At 44.2% G+C, this 19545-nt stretch overlaps 1 protein-coding gene across 2 annotated transcripts in view; it reads left to right on the plus strand.

Annotated features, from left to right (window-relative positions):
- The first annotated feature begins 985 nt into the window (after positions 1–985).
- LOC111963107 (zinc finger protein 395) overlaps positions 986–19545 on the plus strand; it is a 28922-nt gene continuing 10362 nt past the window's right edge. The window contains exons 1-7 of one of the 2 annotated variants that reach the window (XM_023986333.2): positions 986–1369; positions 11504–11809; positions 12760–12989; positions 17345–17451; positions 17582–17790; positions 17940–18040; positions 18213–18543. In XM_023986333.2, coding sequence (XP_023842101.1) covers positions 11615–11809; positions 12760–12989; positions 17345–17451; positions 17582–17790; positions 17940–18040; positions 18213–18543 — 1173 coding nt within the window. In that variant the 5' untranslated portion in view covers positions 986–1369; positions 11504–11614. Of the gene's footprint in view, positions 1370–11503; positions 11810–12759; positions 12990–17344; positions 17452–17578; positions 17791–17939; positions 18041–18212; positions 18544–19545 lie in introns of both variants that reach the window. The other variant, XM_023986332.2, reaches the window with a different exon arrangement.

Here is a 19545-nt window from a genome sequence, read left to right on the forward strand (position 1 = left end):
TGCTTCGCAACACCAGTCTCTAGAGCGCCAATGACTCACCCACACACCCACCGTGCGTTAGCCTATGCTCTCTCGATGCAGCTGTTCAGTCTGTGTATGTGTGTGAGTGAACGCGTTCGGCCGTGCGCGCATATATATTCGCCCGACCGACCACCACATGTTCACCCGAATGTAGAGCATGCGCTTGCCATGCAGCGGCGGCATGGGGACGTTAAATCTTTCCGCGGCGGTGCCGTTCAGAAAAGGTGAAACAATTAAAGCCATACAAACATCATCCCTGCATCTATATTGCTGTACAAACATCATCCCTGCGTCTATATTGCTGCTGTAGGCTATGTTATGTAATCCATATAGGGGACTTCCCGCCCACACAAGCAATCCGCATACCAAACTACACATACAGTAGGGATTTGTTGTTTTCACCTCAAGAAAAGGAAAACCAACAACACCTTAACATTAGTGTAAACGGAGGCAGTGTGGACTGCATTTAGCCTACTGTGTCAGTCACAGCAAATCTCGTCCGAATCGTTTTGTCAAACGCTGCAATGTTTTGTCAAACGCTGATCAATAGTGAGATTACGATGACGTCGTTACATACAGTAGCTAAATTGTTCATGTTGTAGAGGGGTATGATATGATAACAACAGCATTGTAGGCCTAATAAAAATAATAGTAGATAACATATATTTATAATCAGTAGGCTTGTCTTTCTCTATTCATTAATTTCAAACATCCCCAAATTCCCTATTGTAGCCTATGACAAGCTAGCACTGAAGCAATGTTACAACGTTAAATGTAGTTATTTGCTTTCTGCAGCAGGGCAGAGATACAACAATGTAACCTAGTTTAGTTACTGTATGTCCATTGTGAGCTCCCCTCCACTCAAACACGCCCAACTCCAGGCTACTGTAAACAAGTGAGATTTGTGGGACGTGTGTCTTGAAAAACAGGGTTTGACCAATGAACGCTGACATCTTTACCACATGGTTAGCTTGTTTACTAGAAGACCTGAAAACCCGCTGACTAGAGAGTTAAGAAAACCCGGAATTGAATTTCGTTTCTTAATATCAAAACTTGACACCTACAGCTATATTTCCACACTAAAATGGTTTCACCGCCGCTGATGTATCTATCCAATTGAGGCTAAATGTAAAGTACACGGTTATTTGAGTCCAAGGGCATTGTATGGTATTTACTTGAGACTGTTTTAGCAGAAGAAAGGCTCCATTCCGATCCTGCCCCTAACTCCATATCGGGTTTGGATATAACCAGCATACAACCCTTTTTCCAGGCACAGAAAATAGCATTTCAAGTTACAGCCGGTTAAAGCGAGCTTGAAGGAAGGGGGTGTGTTAAAAAATTGGCGGAGGTAAGTGCACTGTACCCATTGAAACTTTGGGTTGTTTTTTTCAAAGAAAAGTGCTGTTTATGATGCATTTTTCACCGATGCGTGTCAACATTCTAGTAGATTTCTTATGTATTGCATAAGGATTCGATTGTAATGGTATGTTTTTCATTGTAAACATGAACAACAACAAAAAAAACGTGTTGATCTGATCGCTGCAAAATGTATTGGGGCTCATTTTTATATGACCATGTTGATCAACTGTCGAGTGGCAAGTAATATTAGGAGGACGCAGTCAAAACAGACGCACTCTTTTTATTTGTGAGCCATCAATCACTCGTCAATGAAGCAATGCTGAGTAGCGCTGTAAGGACATCTTCTTTCGAAACATAACAGCGTATCAGAATGTAGGCTGGGCTACTGTAAAAGTCGTGTTTTTCATCCTAAACTCTCTTGTGCGCAGTGCTCCATTGTTACAACAACCTTGTTGATGAATTTATTCCGTTTAATTTACAAGATTATCCTATTATTGTGGAACCTGTAAACATGCACAAAACATGTATACTAATCAACAAATTATTATGCATTATAGTGAATAAAATATTGACATTAAAAGTGTTGTAGTGAGAATATTGCTGCAATAGGGATAACATGGTGGTATTTTCATGGTATTTTTTTGCTGTACCGTCATGGTTTGTAAGCTCACCTAGAAGTTGTTTTGGTAAGGGAAATACACAATGGGCAGTTAGTGCGGGCATGCGTGGTTATACCACTCTTTACCGATAGGGGGTGGACACTCCTTCAGAGTGATGTTTTTGTAAGCACGTCGCTGCTTAATGCAATGATGATGACATTGATTGACACCTTGAATTAAAGCCTCCCATTCACCCCCTGGTCAACGTTATTATGCTGCGTTGTTATTATCATGTTATTACATTAAGTAATAGTAAAGGTGTGGAGATATACACTGATGAGAATGATGATGACGATGATGATGACAGTGATAATAAAGCTATTTATTTATTTTATTTCACCTTTATTTAACTAGGCAAGTCAGTTAAGAACACATTCTTATTTACAATGACGGGCTACCAAAAGGCAAAAGGCCTCCTGCGGGGACAAAAGCCAAATTTTGGCGGGGCTCTAAATAATGCTAATTTGCTAATGCAGTTTTGAACTGTTACAGTGGTAAATATGAATATAAAAGTGTGTTCCAAATGAAACGAACACCCCCACCTTTCTGTCATGGACAATACAGTCGCCTACAATGACATACTCTTCAGAGAAAACTGATTTGAAATAAAAACAATATTACTTTCCTGAAAATAATATTTAGAAACAAATATTAAGAAAGTAGAGGATTACATTACATTTGCATGCACATGCATAGCTAGTTTAAGGTTAAATAAATAAAAATAAAAGGGGGCTCCCTTGTGCCCCCCCCCCCCCTGCCCTCTCAGGCTCCCTTGTGGCACAGCAGTCTAAGGCACTGCATCTCAGTGCTAGAGGTGACACTACAGACACCCTGGTTCGATTCCAGGCTGCATTGCAGCTGGCCCTGATTGGGAGTCCCGTAGGGTGGCGCACAATTGGCCCAGCTTTGTCCGGGTTTGGCTGGTGTAGGCCGTCATTGTAAATAAGAGTTTGTTCTTAACTGACTTGCATAGTTAAATAATAATAATCACGTTCTGGTCAGAATTAACACCTTTTTAGGATGTGTTTTTTCCCTAGTATTCCTGGCAGTATGGGGCGGCAGGTAGACTAGTGGCATTGGGCCAGTAATCGAAATAAGAATAAGAATTTGTTCTTAACTGACTTGCCTAGTTAAATAAAGGTTAAATAAATAAATAAAGTATGCCGTCTGTGACTGGCCATTGTGGCATGTACAGTAGAGAGCTACTGTAACACAGAAGGCCAATGTTGTGCAATCAAAGAAAAATGCTGTTACGATCAGATCAGTTTACTATTACACCAGTGAGTCAACCATTACTGGAATCAAGGAGGGGGATGGAGAGAAAAAAACTGACTGTAATTTGAGTTTTTTTTATGGCAGTTACCAACCAGACCTTCAGAGACGTCTCTTTCTCACTCTCATTCTCCTAGTCTCTCAAATGTTTTCTTTCATACAGATTTGGATCTTAATTTGAGCCATCTTGCTACAGCAGGAAAATGTGAATTATTATGCGGATTATAATTAATGCACATTTTTGTAGGGGTTGATAAACTTTTCATTCGGCGAAATCGAGTCTGAAATTTCAAAGTGGAAATGACAAACTTTTGAAGCCTTTTTAAAACTCAAATACACTACAAGTTTGCATTTCCTGACGTGCAGGAAAATTCTCAGAAACAGACCTCTACCCACATGTACATACTGTATTACCTCAATTACCTCAGCTACCTCGTACCCCTGCACATTGACTCAGTACTGATACACCTTCTATGTACAGTTTTATACAGTTTTATTTCTTTCATCACATTCCCAGTGGGTCAGAAGTTTTCATACACTCAATTAGTATTTGGTAGCATTGCTTTTAAATTGTTTAACTTGGGTCAAACGTTTATGATAGCCTTCCACAAGCTTCCCACAATAAGTTGGGTGAATTGTGACCCATTCCTTCTGACAGAGCTGGTGTAACTGAGTCAGGTTTGTAGGCCTCCTTGCTCGCACACGCTTTTTCAGTTCTGCTCACAAATCTTCTACAGGATTGAGGTCAGGGCTTTGCGATGGCCACTCCAATACCTTGACTTTGTTGTCCTTAAGCCATTTTGCCACAGCTTTGGAAGAATGCTTGGGGTCATTGTCCATTTGGAATACCCATTTGCGACCAAGCTTGAACTTCCTGACTGATGTCTTGAGATGTTGCTTCAATATATCAATATAACAATTTGGAGTGTTTGAAAAACAAGTTTTTAATGAGTCCAACCTAAGTGTATGCAAACTTCCGACTTCAACTGTATAGCCTCGTTAATGTTTTTATTGTGTTTCTATTTCCTTTTTTATTTAGAAAATATTTGTCTTACTTTCTACCTCTGCATTGTTGGGAATGGGCTCATAAGTAAGCATTTCACTGTAAAGTCTACACCTGTTGTATTCCGTGCATGTGACCAATACATTTGATTTGAAATTAATATCTGTACTACTCAGTCTTTGGCTCCCCTGGTGGCGTTGGTGTTGCTTACACACACACACACACACACACACACACACACACACACACACACACACACACACACACACACACACACACACACACACACACACACACACACACACACACACACACACACACACACACACACACTCCACTGCACTCCACTCCACACTCCCCACCCCAAATCTTTCCCACCTGTAAATTCTTCTTCTGTACTCTGTAGAAGGGATGACTCACTGTGTCTGTCTTGCTCTCTGGTATTGAGACTTGCATCAGTTTCATGGTGACATCCAAATAGTGATTTTATTGACTACGTGAGACAGCAAGGGTGATTGGTGGTAGAATGAGTCCTCCGCTTTGCAGGGGAACGTTCAGTAATTATTGGGAGAGTATTATTGAAGAATCCCACCTCAACTTATTGGAGACTGATTGGAGACTTATTGGAGACTTATTGGAGACTTATTGGAGACTATCATTGGAGCAGTGTCTTGACTTTTAGCATTTTTCCTAAGCAGGGTAAATACAAAGTATTTTGACGTAATCATGTATATTGAATATGTGCAGGGTAACTTGAATAACATGAAATTCAACAAGTGGAAAGAGTCATTAGTAGTGCACTCTTTTGTAATAACTATGTAATTAATATACTGTCTGGTTTGAAGATAATATTTACCGGCTAATTTTACGTAATTGTATGTTGAAACCTAAGGTAGGCCTAAACATTCCATCGGGATGTTGATTTGCAGCTAACTTTAGGTCTGTGTGTAGGTGGTCTGACCAGCAACCAGCCCTTCCTCTCTTTAAAGAAGTATCAAGACCAATCTAATGATGAACAGTGTCCGAAATAGAAGGGCTCCAAAATAGGTCATCATGGGAAATTTTTGTGTTCTAATTAGGGTTGTCACGATACCGGAATTTTGACTTCGATATTGATACAAGGTTTAGTATCACAATACTCGATACCAAAACGATACCACGACAATCTTTTGAGTTAGAATTTTTTTTACAGCAATTTCTTTTTGATGTATGCGTGTATGCATTAATGAATCAATTATACAATCATACAATCAATTTGACTTTGTTTTTACCAATGTAACTGCATTATGGTAGTAAGGTAAATTGTAAGTATCTATTGATAAACGGGGTAAATCAAGATGTAGCCTAGGCCTATCCACAATACAGGTGAATGCATAGTCAATAGGTGTGTGCATGCATGGAGTTATTGAGCTTGTTTTGCCTGATTTCATGGGGCTACAGATGACAAACAATATGTTTCCCTTCCATTTGGGACTTATTTTATTGTACTGGTCAACAACATTTGCATAGAAGTAGCCTCTTTTATCAAACTGTGCACTGTCTCTTTAACCAGTAATGACTTCATTTGCTGCTATTCTTTGGGAGAGATGTGAGAGAGAGACCAAATAAGTGAATGACTAATGCTTTTGGTGGCAATCAGCTTTGAAATAAGCATATTTAGCATTATGGTTTGCACATTTTTTAAGTGCTGAGAAAAGTACTAAAAGAATATTTCAGCCTATCAAATACTATTTTTAAGAAATGTATCATTTTTGTATAGTTATGTGATTCACAACCAAACAGTGGTGGAAAAAGTACTCAATTGTCATACTTGAGTCAAAGTAAAGATATCTCAATAGAAAATGACTCAGGTAAAAGTGAAAGTCACCCAGTAAAATACTACTTGAGTAAAAGTCTAAAAGTATTTGGTTTTAAATATACTTATGTATCAAAAGTAAATGGAATTGCTAAAATGTACTTAAGTATCAATGTCACGTTCCTGACCTTATTTCCTTTGTTTAGTCTTTGTTTAGTTGGTCAGGATGTGAGCTGGGTGGGTGTAGTCTATGTTATGTGTTTCTTTGTTTAGGTTAGGCCTTATTGGCCTGATATGGTTCTCAATCAGAGGCAGGTGTTTTACGTTGTCTCTGATTGGGAACCATATTAAGGTAGCCTGTTTTCACTGTTGGTTTGTGGGTGATTGTTCCTGTTCTTGCGTTCATCTGTTTTTGTGTTCTCTAGTTCGGGACTGTAGCTTCGTTGGGTTTTCGTCTGTTTATTGTTTTGTTCATTATTGAAAAAGTATTCTAATAAATATGGATACATACCACGCTGCACTTTTGTCCTCCTCTCCTTCTACCGACGGAAGCCATTACAGAATCACACACCCAGCTCACGTCCTGACCAACTAAACAAAGACTAAACAAAGGAAATAAGGTCAGGAACGTGACAATCAAATGTGAAAGTAAAAGTACAAACCATTTCAAATTCCTTATATTAAACAATTTTCTTGTATTTTTTATTGGTGGATAGTCAGGGGGCACACTCCAACCCTCAGACATAATTTACAAATGAAGCATTTGTGTTTAGTGAGTCTGCCAGATCAGAGGCAGTAGGGATGACCAGGGATGTTCTCTTGACAAGTGTGTGAATTGGATCATTTTCCTGTCAAAATCTAACAAAAACTTTTGGGTGTCAGGGAAAATGTATGGAGTAAAAAGTACATTATCTTCTTTAGGAATGTAGTGAAGTAAAAGTTGGCAAAAATATAAAAAGTAAAGTACAGATACCCCAAAAAATGACTTAAGTAGTACTTTAAATTATTTTTACTAAAATACTTTACACCACTGCAACCAAAGTACTTGGGTAGTGGATTGATGTTAGCTTTATCTGTCAGCTAGCAAGGGAAGCCTACAAAGCTGGAAGCTACCAGTATCTTCATCTACTGACCACGTTTACATGCACACAGTATTCCAGATAGCAGCTCATATCCCGCTTAACATTTTATTCGGGATATGCTGTTTACATGCACCTTTGATATCCTGCTCATGAGTATCCCTGTATCTATGAATGAACAGAATATTCCTCATTTAAGTTCATATTGGTTAAATGGAATAGTAACTGAAATATGGACAATGACTGTAGGCCTATAACCGCTCACATGTAGTGTAATATAATATGAACTCCTGCAGAATTGTGCATTTTTGCAGTGAAATTATACAACCAATGTTAATTTTGTCTCAGGAACAGGAGCGGAGAAATATTATTTTTTTCTTTCAGCATCGTTTGAGAAAATGGGAATTTGCGTGGAATGTGTTATCTTTGACACTATCAGCAGACAGTATTTGAACCACATAAAATATGCACCCAAGATGAATGGAAGCCGTATCAGAAATGTGTTCTGTCCTTTTCTCAGCTTTTAATTTCCTAATTTCCGTTTTCCACTGTTTTGTGTAGTTATTGTGTTTTCTCCCCGGTCCCTAAACGAAACAGACAACTTTACCAGTGTTAACTAGATTACAAATGCATTCATTCTATCAATGTAAGATATTATTCTGGTGACCACTACTTTATTTAGTCTTCTGGGGCAACAAATTATGACAGAAGAGAAGCTGCATTTATCAAACTATAGTTGACAAACAAATGGCCTACCAAATGTCGGAAGTTATAATATGGCCTACCAAATGTCGTAAATTATAAGCAGAAACTTAATTTAATTTATAGTAAATTAATTATAGTAGGCAAAATTATTATGGAATTATTATGGTGATTTGTTTGACAATCGGATGAAAACATCATCACACAACACACGTGATTTGCGAAATTGAGCCTGCGCAGACCGCAAAAACAACAGTAAAGGGGATAAGATGTTTACATGCCACAGTATCCCGTCTTAGAACAGCATATCCCAGGCATCTTATCTGGGTTTCTCATAACTGGGATACAAGTTTTTGGGGGTTATTGTAAACAGAATATGATGTTTATAAAACAGAGTACTTGAGTATCCCGAATAGTAACGGGATATGGATGTGAATGTAAACCTGGTCACTGTAAAGTGAACATTTCTACATGCCGTGTCGCATTATTCTATTAATCTGCAATTCGGGGCGTTTCTGTGTGTGGGCCTTTCTGCAGCTGCAGGAACACCCTCCCTCAAGCATCCCATTAGTTCCTTCATAAATGCCCCCCCGAGCATCCCATTGGTTCCTGCATGAATGCCCCCCCCCCCCCCTCGAGCACGACAACTTCATGCTTGTGTGACTCTTTGGAATGTGTCCTTCACATTCAACAGTGTCCTTTGCTGAACACCTTCCCTCACCTTCATTCACAGAACAGTGGGAAAACCGTGCCCGACAAGCAGGGGCGAAGGACATTGTCTACCTGTCGACTCCGCCTTCCGCCAGCTACTCTAGTGCACAGCAGGCGGGGGTGACACCATGTGCTAGCTAACTTGCTAGTGAGCTAGTTAGTGATACCATGTGCTAGCTAAATAGCTAGTTTACTAGTTAGTGACACCATGTACTAGCTAGCTTGCTAGTTAGCTAACACACAGTGTCTCCCCCGCCTCCCGCATGTTGTGTACCGGAGTCCTCCTAGGACTAGCTAGCTAGCACACTGTGTCCTTCGCTCCCATCTGCCGAACACCTGCCCTCATTGTTTTTAACAGAACTGCAGGAAAACGGTGCCCAACAGGCAGGTGCGAAGAACACCGGGCGCATTCAAGCAGATCACTTTTGTCAAGATGTTGACCAATGTTGGTCACCACCTTTCAAATGTGTTGCATTATGGATATAACATTTTTCCGACTTGCAACTACATGTCGACTGCATTAACTTTACAAAAATCATGTGATCAAAGGTCATACAGTTTTTTATGAAGTCGCCTTCAAGTCACTGTAGTTGCTTCTCACCAACTACACCATGCAGCCATCACCTGCATTGTGGGAGGCACTATTTGTCAACCAATCATTGGGGTGTTTTTGTTTGACCCACACGAACGTGGCCAAAGACATGACTGAAACAGCAAACAACTTTGCCATGATTCTAGGCTACAAATGAAAGTGATATTTGATATCTCTAACCAATTAATTGTACACACACACGCTATGTTTTCATTTTGTGAGTGTGGAATAGGGGGTGTATAGAGAAGTTTATTTCTACATTTATAAAGAAAAACCTTTATAAGCAATAGCATCTATGTTGATACTGCCATGTTGAGTTGATCTGAGCCTTGCTGTTTGAAAAGCACTACAGTGTTCAACTTTCGGCAATCGCAGATGCACCTCCCTGACATCACTCGCCAACTTTTGTCTACAGTCGGCTTCGTTAGACTTACCGCTCGAACACACCCACTGTTTACCGGTGTTGCCCCCGCTTCCCTTTAGCTATTCCGGTACACAGCAGGCGGGAAGCGAGGGTGACACCGTGTGCTAGCGAACTAGCTAGCTTGCTCGTCACCTCCCACCTGCTGTGTAGCAGAGTCTTCCGTAGGACTAGCTAGCTAGCACACAGTGTCCTTTGCTTCAGCCTTCCGAACACCTGCCCTTGCCGTCAACAGTTCCCGATAGGCGGGGGCGAAGGTCGCTACCGGGAAACACTCTTTTCATGCCACTTCGATACTGAAGTTACTTTTTCGTAGCAGGTTAGGAGAATTTACGCATCAGGTTAGGATAATTAACGTAGCAGGTTAGGAAACTGAGGTTAAGGTTAGGAATGGGGTTAGGGTTAGCGAAAATGCTCTCCTAACCTGCTACGAAAATCACTTTGTATCAAAGTAGTCCCTTATGATACCTAATGTACTGGAGCGCCCCCACCCCCTTACCTGTCCTAGCTTAAAAATGTAACAATACAAGTATCAAGAGGGGTTCCTGCAGATGCGAGAATGACCACATGCAGGAACGCCCCGAATTGCTCCCTTCTCCATTACTCAAGACTGTTAACTTCTGTACAGCATGAGTGTGGCGCTAACACGATGCAGCCCAGACTCCCAGTGCAGGCTAGCAGTGAGTAAGTGGAGCTAACACGATGCAGCCCAGACTCCCAGTGCAGGCTAGCATGTGCAGTTAAGGTGTAGCTAACACGATGCAGCCCAGACTCCCAGTGCAGGCTAGCAGTGAGTAAGTGGAGCTAACACGATGCAGCCCAGACTCCCAGTGCAGGCTAGCAGTGAGTAAGTGGAGCTAACACGATGCAGCCCAGACTCCCAGTGCAGGCTAGCAGTGAGTAAGTGGAGCTAACACGATGCAGCCCAGACTCCAGTGCAGGCTAGCAGTGAGTAAGTGGAGCTAACACGATGCAGCCCAGACTCCCAGTGCAGGCTAGCAGTGAGTAATGGAGGCTAACACGATGCAGCCCAGACTCCCAGTGCAGGCTAGCAGTGTAAGTGGCTAACCGAATGCAGCCCAGACTCCCAGTGCAGGCTAGCAGTGAGTAAGTGGAGCTAACACGATGCAGCCCAGACTCCCAGTGCAGGCTAGCAGTGAGTAAGTGGAGCAGGCAGGGTGAGCTATGATAAGGGGTCGGCTGCGCTGATATAGACGGGCTTGATCCATGAGACACATTTGACAGAAATACCGAAAGTAACAAATATTCTAGTACCAAACTGTTTTTCGTGTTCTAGTATCGAAAAAAGTACAGAAGTTTCAGTATACCGTGCAACACTAGTTGTAGCTTTATTAGCTTGAGCCATCTAATCCCAAGCCACTACACATACAGTATATAGTCAGAGGGTGGTGTAAAAAAGGGGTCGCCTCTACCCACTGATTTGGGGTCAAATTTGTTTTTATCCCTCTAATGGTCAAGGATAGGGTTGATATGGTAATCTTATCCAAGATCAGGAGCAATTTCGACCCAGAGCGTTTAAGAGGAGGAGGTGGGGAGAGGGGTAGATTGTGGTCTGAGACGGGTGTTCATTCAAGTTCTGATGAAAAACAGTGATGTTATTAGCTACCAAAAATGCCTTCCCCGCACATTTAATCAATCCATCAAGGTTCATGGCATCAACACATGCATCTGGACAGATATGACTATGTCAATGAAGGCAACTTTATAGGGCTTTGAAGCGTGAAATACAATAGCAAATGGAGCACAAAGATTTTTTCTGTTATATAATGTATTGAAAGCAGATGGTCAATTTCTAAGGGCTGGATTCAATTCGCATCGCAGAAGTATCGCGGAAGACGTTTTCTCCAATCTTGTTTCTTCTCTTTCAGCTGTACCTCTCTTTCACTCTGTCCTATTCTACGACCAGTCTTTGCCATTGTTCCAGAGAACCAAACCTCAATAGATCTTCTGAGTCTACAGACACAGTGTTACTCCCAACCATGTTACCCAAGACTCGTCTGGGGAAGCGTTCCCCCCTAGGGGCATTGCTGTGTACCTCCTGCCCCTCCATGGAGAGCACACTGGAGACAGGGGCCCACGGGGACCCTGAGGGGGGTGTGGGGAGCCCAACTATGGGACCACCAGGGCCCCAGCATCTCAGCAGGTTCAACTACAAACTACACCCTGGACAGAAGGTGAGGGAGAGGGGAGACAGTGAGCGGTGGGGAGAGAAGGGGGAGGGAGGGAGAGAGAGGGTGAGAAGGGAGAGTGGGAAAGGGACGAGTGTAGAGGAGAGAAGGGGCTAGATCGACAAGAGTAGGTGAGAGAAGAGAGGGAGGGAGGGAGAAAAAATGGAATGCACTGTTCTTATGTAACTTTTCATAACTACTACAGATGTAGGATCTTCATTTGAGCCAATTTAAGAATCCTGCAGCAACAGGAAATTACTTTAGTTAATGGACATTTTTGAAAGGGTTGATACATTTTTCGTAAGGGAAAATCATGTCTGAAATTTCAAAGTGGAAACTACAAAATTCAGAAGCCTAAACCTCAAATACACTACACGTTTTCAATTTCCTGCATTGCAGGAAAGTTCTCCTGCAACAGGGTGATCTGTATCTATCCCCATGTGGTCTCAGCCTTCTGTTTTCTGCTTGAGAGAAAAACAGCCAATGTGTCTGTCTGTCACTGTCTGTTCCCATTATCTTTCCCTCGTTTTCAGTGTTGATGTAAATCTGTATCTCTTGGCCTTTATCCCATCTCTTCTCATCTACAGTATTTCACTCCTCTCAGGTGAACAGGCTGGGCAGCAGTCCACTGTCATTCTGTCACTGTCACTCTGCCTTTGTCCACTGGGCTGTTTGATGGCCACAGTGGCACGATTACCTCAAGGCATCGCTCTCTCTCTTTCTTTTATATCGGTCTCTCTTTTTCTTTATCTCTGTCTCGCTATGTCTTTCGCACCACTCTCCCCCTAGCGTGACACTAACTCTGACTTGTTGTTTTTGACTTGTCGTTGTACTTCTCTATCACTCTCTCTCTGTCTGTCTCTCGCTTTGCCTCTCTCTCTCTCGCTCGCTCCCTCCCACTCCCTCCCTCCCCGATTTAACATGTCACTGTCTCTAAACCCTCCCTCCCTCCACAGGTGTATGTGTTGTGTGGAGGGCGTGAGTGCACAGGGGTGGTGGAGCAACACAACCATGTGGATAATGAGGTGGCCATCCTGCTGCCTGCTCTGGGACAGCATGTCCTCAGGAAACTACAGGACGTCTGGACCTCCCCCACTGTCCCTCCTCAGCCTCCTGCTGCAACACAGAGCACAAGCAAACCATACCAAGTGTCCTCCTGCATCGATGTGCCCAATGTGCCCAGGAGGTAAGGGTAGTGTAATGTAGTGTGGGGAGGTAAGGGTAGTGTGATGTAGTGTGGGGAGGTAAGGGTAGTATAATGTAGTGTGGGGAGGTAAGGGTAGTATAATGTAGTGTGGGGAGGTAAGGGTATTGTGGGGAGGTAAGGGTAGTATAATGTAGTGTGGGGAGGTAAGGGTAGTGTGGGGAGGTAGGGTAGAATGTAGTGTGGGGACGGTAATGGTAATGTTGGGGAGGTGAGGGTTACTGTTAGTGTAGTGTGGGAGGTAGAGGTAGTGTAGTGTAGTGTGGGAGTAAGGTAGTGTATTAGTGTGGGAAGGTAAGGGTAGTGTAATGTAGTGTGGGAGGTAGGTAGTGTTATGTAGTGTGGGGAGGTAAGGGTAGTGTAATGTAGTGTGGGGGGTAAGGGTAGTGTAATGTATGTGGGGAGTAAGGGTAGTGTAATGTATTGTGGGGGAGGTAGGGTGTGTAATGTAGTGTGGGGCTGAGGGTAGTGTAGTGTAGGTGGAGTAAGGAGTATAATGTAGTGTAAATGTAGTGTGGGGAGGTAAGGGTATGTATGTAGTGTGGGAGGTAAGGGTAGTGTGTGTGGGGAGGTAAGGAGTAAATGTAGTGTGGGGAGGTAAGGGTAGTATAATTTATGTGTGGGGAGGTAGGGTAGTATATGTAGTGTGGGGAAGGTAGGTATGTATGTAGTGGTGGGAGTAGGGTAGTTATATGTAGTGTGGGGAGGTAAGGGTCGTGTGGGGAGGTAAGGGTAGTATAATGTAGTGTGGGAGGTGAGGTGTAGTGTATGTAGTGTGGGGAGGTAAGGGTAGTGGTGGGAGGTAAGGGTAGTGTGTGGGGAGGTAAGGGTAGTGTAATGTAGTGTGGGGAGGTAAGGGTAGTGTAAATGTAGTGTGGGGAGTAAGGGTAGTATAATGTAGTGTGGGGAGGTAAGGTAGTGTAATTTAGTGTGGGGAGGTAAGGGTTAGTATAATTAGTGTGGGGAGGTAAGGGTAGTATAATGTAGTGTGGGGAGGTAGGGTAGTATAATGGTGTGGGGAGTAGGGTAGTATAATGTAAGTGTGGGGAGGTAAGGTAGTGTAATGTAGTGTGGGGGAGTAAGGGTAGTATAATGTGTGTGGGGAGGTAAGGGTATGTAATGTAGTGTGGGGAGTAAGGGTGTATTATGTGTGTGGGGAGGTAAGGGTAGTGTAATTGTAGTGTGGGGAGGTAGGGTAGTGTAATGTAGTGTGGGGAGGGTAGGGTAGTGTAATGTAGTGTGTGGACGTAAGGTAGTAAATGTAGTGTGGGGAGGTCAGGGAGTGTAATTTAGTGTGGGAGGTAAGGGTAGTATAATGTGTGTGGGGAGTAAGGGTAGTTATATAGTGTGGGGAGGTGAGGGTAAGTTAATGAGTGTGGGAGGTAAGGGTAGTGTAGTGTAGTGTGGGGAGGTAAGGGTAGTATAATGTAGTGGTTGGGGAGGTAAGGGTAGTGTGGGAAGGGTGTAAGGGTAGTGCTAGTGTAGTGTGGGAGGTAAGGGTAGTGTAATGTAGGGTGGGAGGTAAGGGAGTGTAATGTAGTGTGGGGAGGGTAGGGTAGTGAATGTAGTGTGTGGGGAGGTAAGGGAGTGTAATGTAGTGTGGGGAGGGAGGGTAGTGTAGTGTAGGGTGGGAGTAAGGTAGTATATGTAGTGTATGAGGTGGGAGGTAGGGTAGTGTAATGTAGTGTGGGAGTAAGGTAGTGTAATGTAGTTGTGGGAGTAGGGTTAGTATATGTGTGTGGGGAGGTAAGGGTAGTGTGATGTAGTGTGGGGAGGTAGGGTAGTATAGTAGTGTGGGGAAGTAAGGGTAGTAATGTAGTGTGGGAGTAAGGGGGTAGTGTAGTAAGTGTGTGGGAGGTAGGGTAGTGTATGTAGTGTGGGGAGGTAAGGGTAGTGTGATGTAGTGTGGGGAGGTAGGGTAGTATAATGTAGTGTGGGGAGGTAAGGGGTAGTATAATGTAGTGGTGGGAGTAAGGGTGTGTGAATGCAGTGTGGGGTTAGGTAAGGGTGAGTGTATGTAGTGTGGGAGGTAAGGGTAGTGAATGAGTGGAGGGTAGGTGGGTGGAGGTAGGGGTAGTGTAAGTGTATTGTGGGGGAGGTAAGGTGAGTGTAATGTATGTGGGGAGTAAGGGTAGGGTGGAGGTAAGGTGTAGTGCAGTGTGGGGAGGTAAGGGTAGTGTAATGAGGTGGGAGGTAAGGGTAGTGTAATGTTAGGGTGGGAGGTAAGTGTGTAGTGTAAATGTAGTGTGGGGAGTAAGGGTAGTATGTGGGGAGGGTAAGGGTAGTGTAATGCTATTGTGGGAGGTAAGGGTAGTGTAATGTATGTGGGGAGGTTAAGCGGTAGTGTAATGTGTGGGAAGGTAAGGAGTGTAAGTAGTGTGGGAATGGTAGGGTAGTGTAATGTAGTGAGGTGGGAGTGATAGGAGGGGGGATAGGGTAGTGTAATGCAGTGGGGGAGCGGTAAGGTGTAGTGTAATGTAGTGTGGGGAGGTAAGGGTAGTGAATGTAGTGTGGGGAGGTAAGGGTAGTGTAATGTAGCGTGGGGGGTAAGGTAGTGTAATGTAGTGTGGGGGAGGTAAGGGTAGTTGGTGGGGAGGTAAGGTAGTGTAATGTAATGTGGGGAGGTAGGGTAGTGTAATGTAGTGTGGGGAGGTAAGGGTAGTGTAATGCAGTGTGGGGAGGTAAGGGTAGTGTAATGTAGTGTGGGGAGTAAGGGTAGTATAATGCAGTGGGGGAGGTAAGGGTAGTGTAATGTGTGTGTGCGAGTAAGGTAGTGTGGGGAGGAGGGTAGTGTAATGTAATGTAGGAGTAAGGGTAGTGTAATGTAGTGGTGGGGGGTAAGGTAGTTGTAATGTAGGTGGGGAGGTAAGGGGTATGTGGGTGAGTCAGAGGTATGTAATGTAGTGTGGGGAGGTAAGGGTAGTGAATGTTAGTGGTGTGGTGTAAGGGTAGTGTAATGTGTGGTGCGAAGGTAGGGTAGGTGTAGGTGTGGGGGAGGTAAGGGTAGTGTGGGGAGGTAAGGTAGTGTAATGTATGTGGGGAGGGTAAGGGTAGTGTAATGTATGTGGGGAGGTAAGGTGTAGTGTAATGGTAGGGGGGAGGTAACGGTAGTGTAATGTTAGGTGGGAGGTAGAGGGTAGTGTATGTAGTGTGGGAGGTAAGGGTAGTGTAATGTAGTGAGGGGGGATAGGGTAGTGTAATGCAGTGTGGGGAGGTAAGGGTAGTGTAATGTAGTGTGGGGGGTACGGGTAGTGGTAATGTAGTGTGGGGAGGTAAGGGTAGTGTAATGTAGTGTGGGGAGGTAAGGTTAAGTGTGTGGTAAGTAGTGTGGGGAGGTAGGGTATGTTAATGTTATGTGGGGAGGTAAGGGTAGCTGTAATGTAGTGTGGGGAGGTAAGGGTAGTGTAATGCAGTGTGGGGAGGTAAGGGTAGTGTAATGTAGTGTGGGGAGGTAAGGGTAGTATATGTAGTGTGGGGAGGTAAGGGTAGTGTAATGTAGTGTCGAGGTAAGGGTAGTGTGGGGAGGTAAGGTAGTGTAATGTGTAATGTAGGGCGGGTAAGGGTAGTGTATGAGTGTGGGGGGTAGGGTAGTGTAATGTGTGTGGGAAGGTAGTAGTGGGGAGGTAAGGGTAGTGTAATGTAGTGTGGGAGGTAAGGGTAGTGTTAATTTAGTGTGTGGATGTAAGGAGTGTAATGTAGGCGCGAGGTTAGGGTAGTGTAATCGTAGCTGTGGGGAGGTAAGGGTAGTGTATGTAGTGTGCGAGGTAAGGGTAGTGTAATGTAGTGTGGGGAGGTGAGGGTAGTAGTAATGTGTATTGTGGGAGTAGGTAGTGTGTAATGGTAGTGTATGTAGTGTGGGAGGTAAGGGGTAGTGTAATGTAGTGTGGGGAGGTGGAGTCGGTAGTATAATGTATTGTGGGAGGTAAGGGTAGTGTCAATGGTAGTGTAATTGTAGTGTGGGGAGGTAAGCGGTAGTGTAATGTAGTGTGGTGAGGTAATGGTAGTGTAATGCAGTGTGGGAGGTAAGGTAGTGTAATGTATGTAATGTTGTGTGGAGGGGAGGTAAGGGTAGTTAATGTAGGGTGGGAGGTGGGCAAAGTGTGTGTTTATGGGAGAGGGTATACATGTCCTGTCTCTTCCTCTGTTCTCTCTCTCTCTCTCTCTCTCTCTCTCTCTCTCTCTCTCTTCTCTTCTCTCCTCTCCTTCTGCTCTCTCTTTCTGCTCTGTCGTTCTCTGTCTCTCTCTGTCTCTCTCGTCTCTCTGTCTCTCTCTGTCTCTCTCTGTCTCTCTCTCAGTGTGAATGTACCTAATCCCTCTCCCCTTTCTCCCTGCTCCAGGAGTCCAGAGTCAGTGGATATGGATGAGATGATGGCAGCCCTGGTTCTGACCAGCCTGTCCTGCAGCCCTGTTGTTCAGAGCCCACCTCACAGAGACACAGTCATAGGTAATTCATTGATATATTAATTGATTGATAAGCTCTTAGTTATATTTTTCCTGTACATTTTTCATTAATCATTGCAGGTCTAATCTAATGTGTGTGTGTGTGTGTGTGTGTGTGTGTGTGTGTGCAGCAGGTTCTACTGGCATGGAGTGCGGAGCGGGGGAACTCTCAGACAGCGGCAGCAGTGGCTACTGGAGCTGTGACCGTGGCTACAGAAGCCCGGCCCCATCTCCGCCAACCACAGAGACAGAAGGTCACAGCCTGGCCACGCCCACTGATGAGGGATTGGACATGGAGCTGGAGCAGGTGCTGTTTGACGAGCCTGCGCCACGGAAACGCAGGGTGAGTAGGGTAGTCACGGAAATAACCTTGCTAAAATTGACCAGAATTGACTGGCAAACACATCAGCTATTAGCTATTTGTTCTTCATTTAGAGTTGAGTCAGTTCCACCAACCTTGCTTAACTGTGAACTTGTGTTTCCTTTCTCCAGAACTCAGTGAAGTTGGCCTACAGGTGTCTGTGGCCCAACTGTGATAAGGTTTTGACATCTGTCGTGGGGATGAAACGTCACATCCGTACCCTGCACCTGGGGTAAGTGACAATAACATTTCCAATTATGTATCCACAAAGCTTTCTAAAATACTTGTATTGTTAGATGATGTGGGAGTGCTTCTACTAGCAGTGGTATTGGCAGAAGAATACAAAAAAAACAACAGTTGCATTAATCTATGTACCGTATATCTATGTGTTTTCCCTTCCACAGCCAGAGTGTTGAGCATGAGCGTTGCTCCCGCAGCGAGGAGGACTTCTACTACACAGAGATCCACCAGCGGGAGCTGCAGCCCCTCACCCCACCTCCTGGGGTCTCCACCCACACCACTATCCCTACCACTAGCACCAGCACCCCCTGGTTGGCCTGTGCCTCCCCCTCCAGCCCCTCTCCCTCTGGGGTAGGACCAGGAGAACCAGGGGTAGGAGCAGGAGCTGGAGGAGACTCCCCAACAGAAGTGAACCCCCAGCCCAGCCAGCTCAGCCAGTCTGCCCCCTCCATCCCAGGGTGCTTCGGGCAGGTTCACTCTGAGCACTCCTACCAGGTAGGCACTAGGACAGGGTTCCCCAACTGGTGGTGGGTGATTTGTTGGACATAAAATACTGTAAAAACACCAGCAAATCAGATCCAAGTGATTTTAATTTGTTCCCAAAGTATTCCCACGCATAATAGAGATATACACTCAGTAGACAGTTTATTAGGTGCACCTATCTAGTACCGGATCGGATCCCCCTTTGCCTCCAGAGACAGCCTGAATTATTTAGGGTATGGATTCTACAAGGTGTGGCGTTCAATAGTTGCTCAATTGGTATCAAGGGACCTAACATGTGCCAGGAAAACATTCCCCACACCATTACACCACCGCCACTAGCCTGTACCATTGACACCTGCTTACACCAATCCTGGCTCTGCCATCAGCATGACGAAACAGGAACCGTGATTCGTTGGACCAGGCAATGTTTTTCCACTCAGTTGTCCAGTGTTGGTAATCGCGTGCCCACTGGAGCCGCTTCTTCTTGTTTTTAGCTGATAGGAGTGGAACCCGGTGTGGTCGTCTGCTGCAATAACCCATCCATGACAAGGACCGACGAGTTGTGCGTTCTGAGATGACGTTCTGCACACCACTGTTGTATTGCGCCATTATTTGCCTTTTTGTGGACCGCCTGTTAGCTAGCACGATGTTTTTTGTTTGGCGGACCATTCTCGGTAAACCTTTGACACTGTCGTGCGTGAAAAGCCCAGGAGGCCGGCCGTTTCTGATATACTGGAACCGGCGCACCTGGCACTGACGATCATACCATGCTCAAAGTAACTGAATGCCTCGATGCCCACCGTCTGTAGGAGAGAACCATTTCCATGAACATGATGTTGTACTGTACCTGATAAATGTTTACATTTTCTCTGTTCTGGACATAAAAAGTGGGAAACATATGTTTCTTGGTTTGAATACATTACAAACACGCTATGAGCAGCTATTGAAACCTCTGTATTGTTTTGCAAGTGGTTATACAGCCTTTTGTTTTGTATTTTGCATTTAATGCTCCAA

The sequence above is a fragment of the Salvelinus sp. IW2-2015 genome, linkage group LG4q.2 (assembly GCF_002910315.2).
Source record: "Salvelinus sp. IW2-2015 linkage group LG4q.2, ASM291031v2, whole genome shotgun sequence".
Classification (NCBI taxonomy): Eukaryota; Metazoa; Chordata; class Actinopteri; order Salmoniformes; family Salmonidae; genus Salvelinus; species Salvelinus sp. IW2-2015.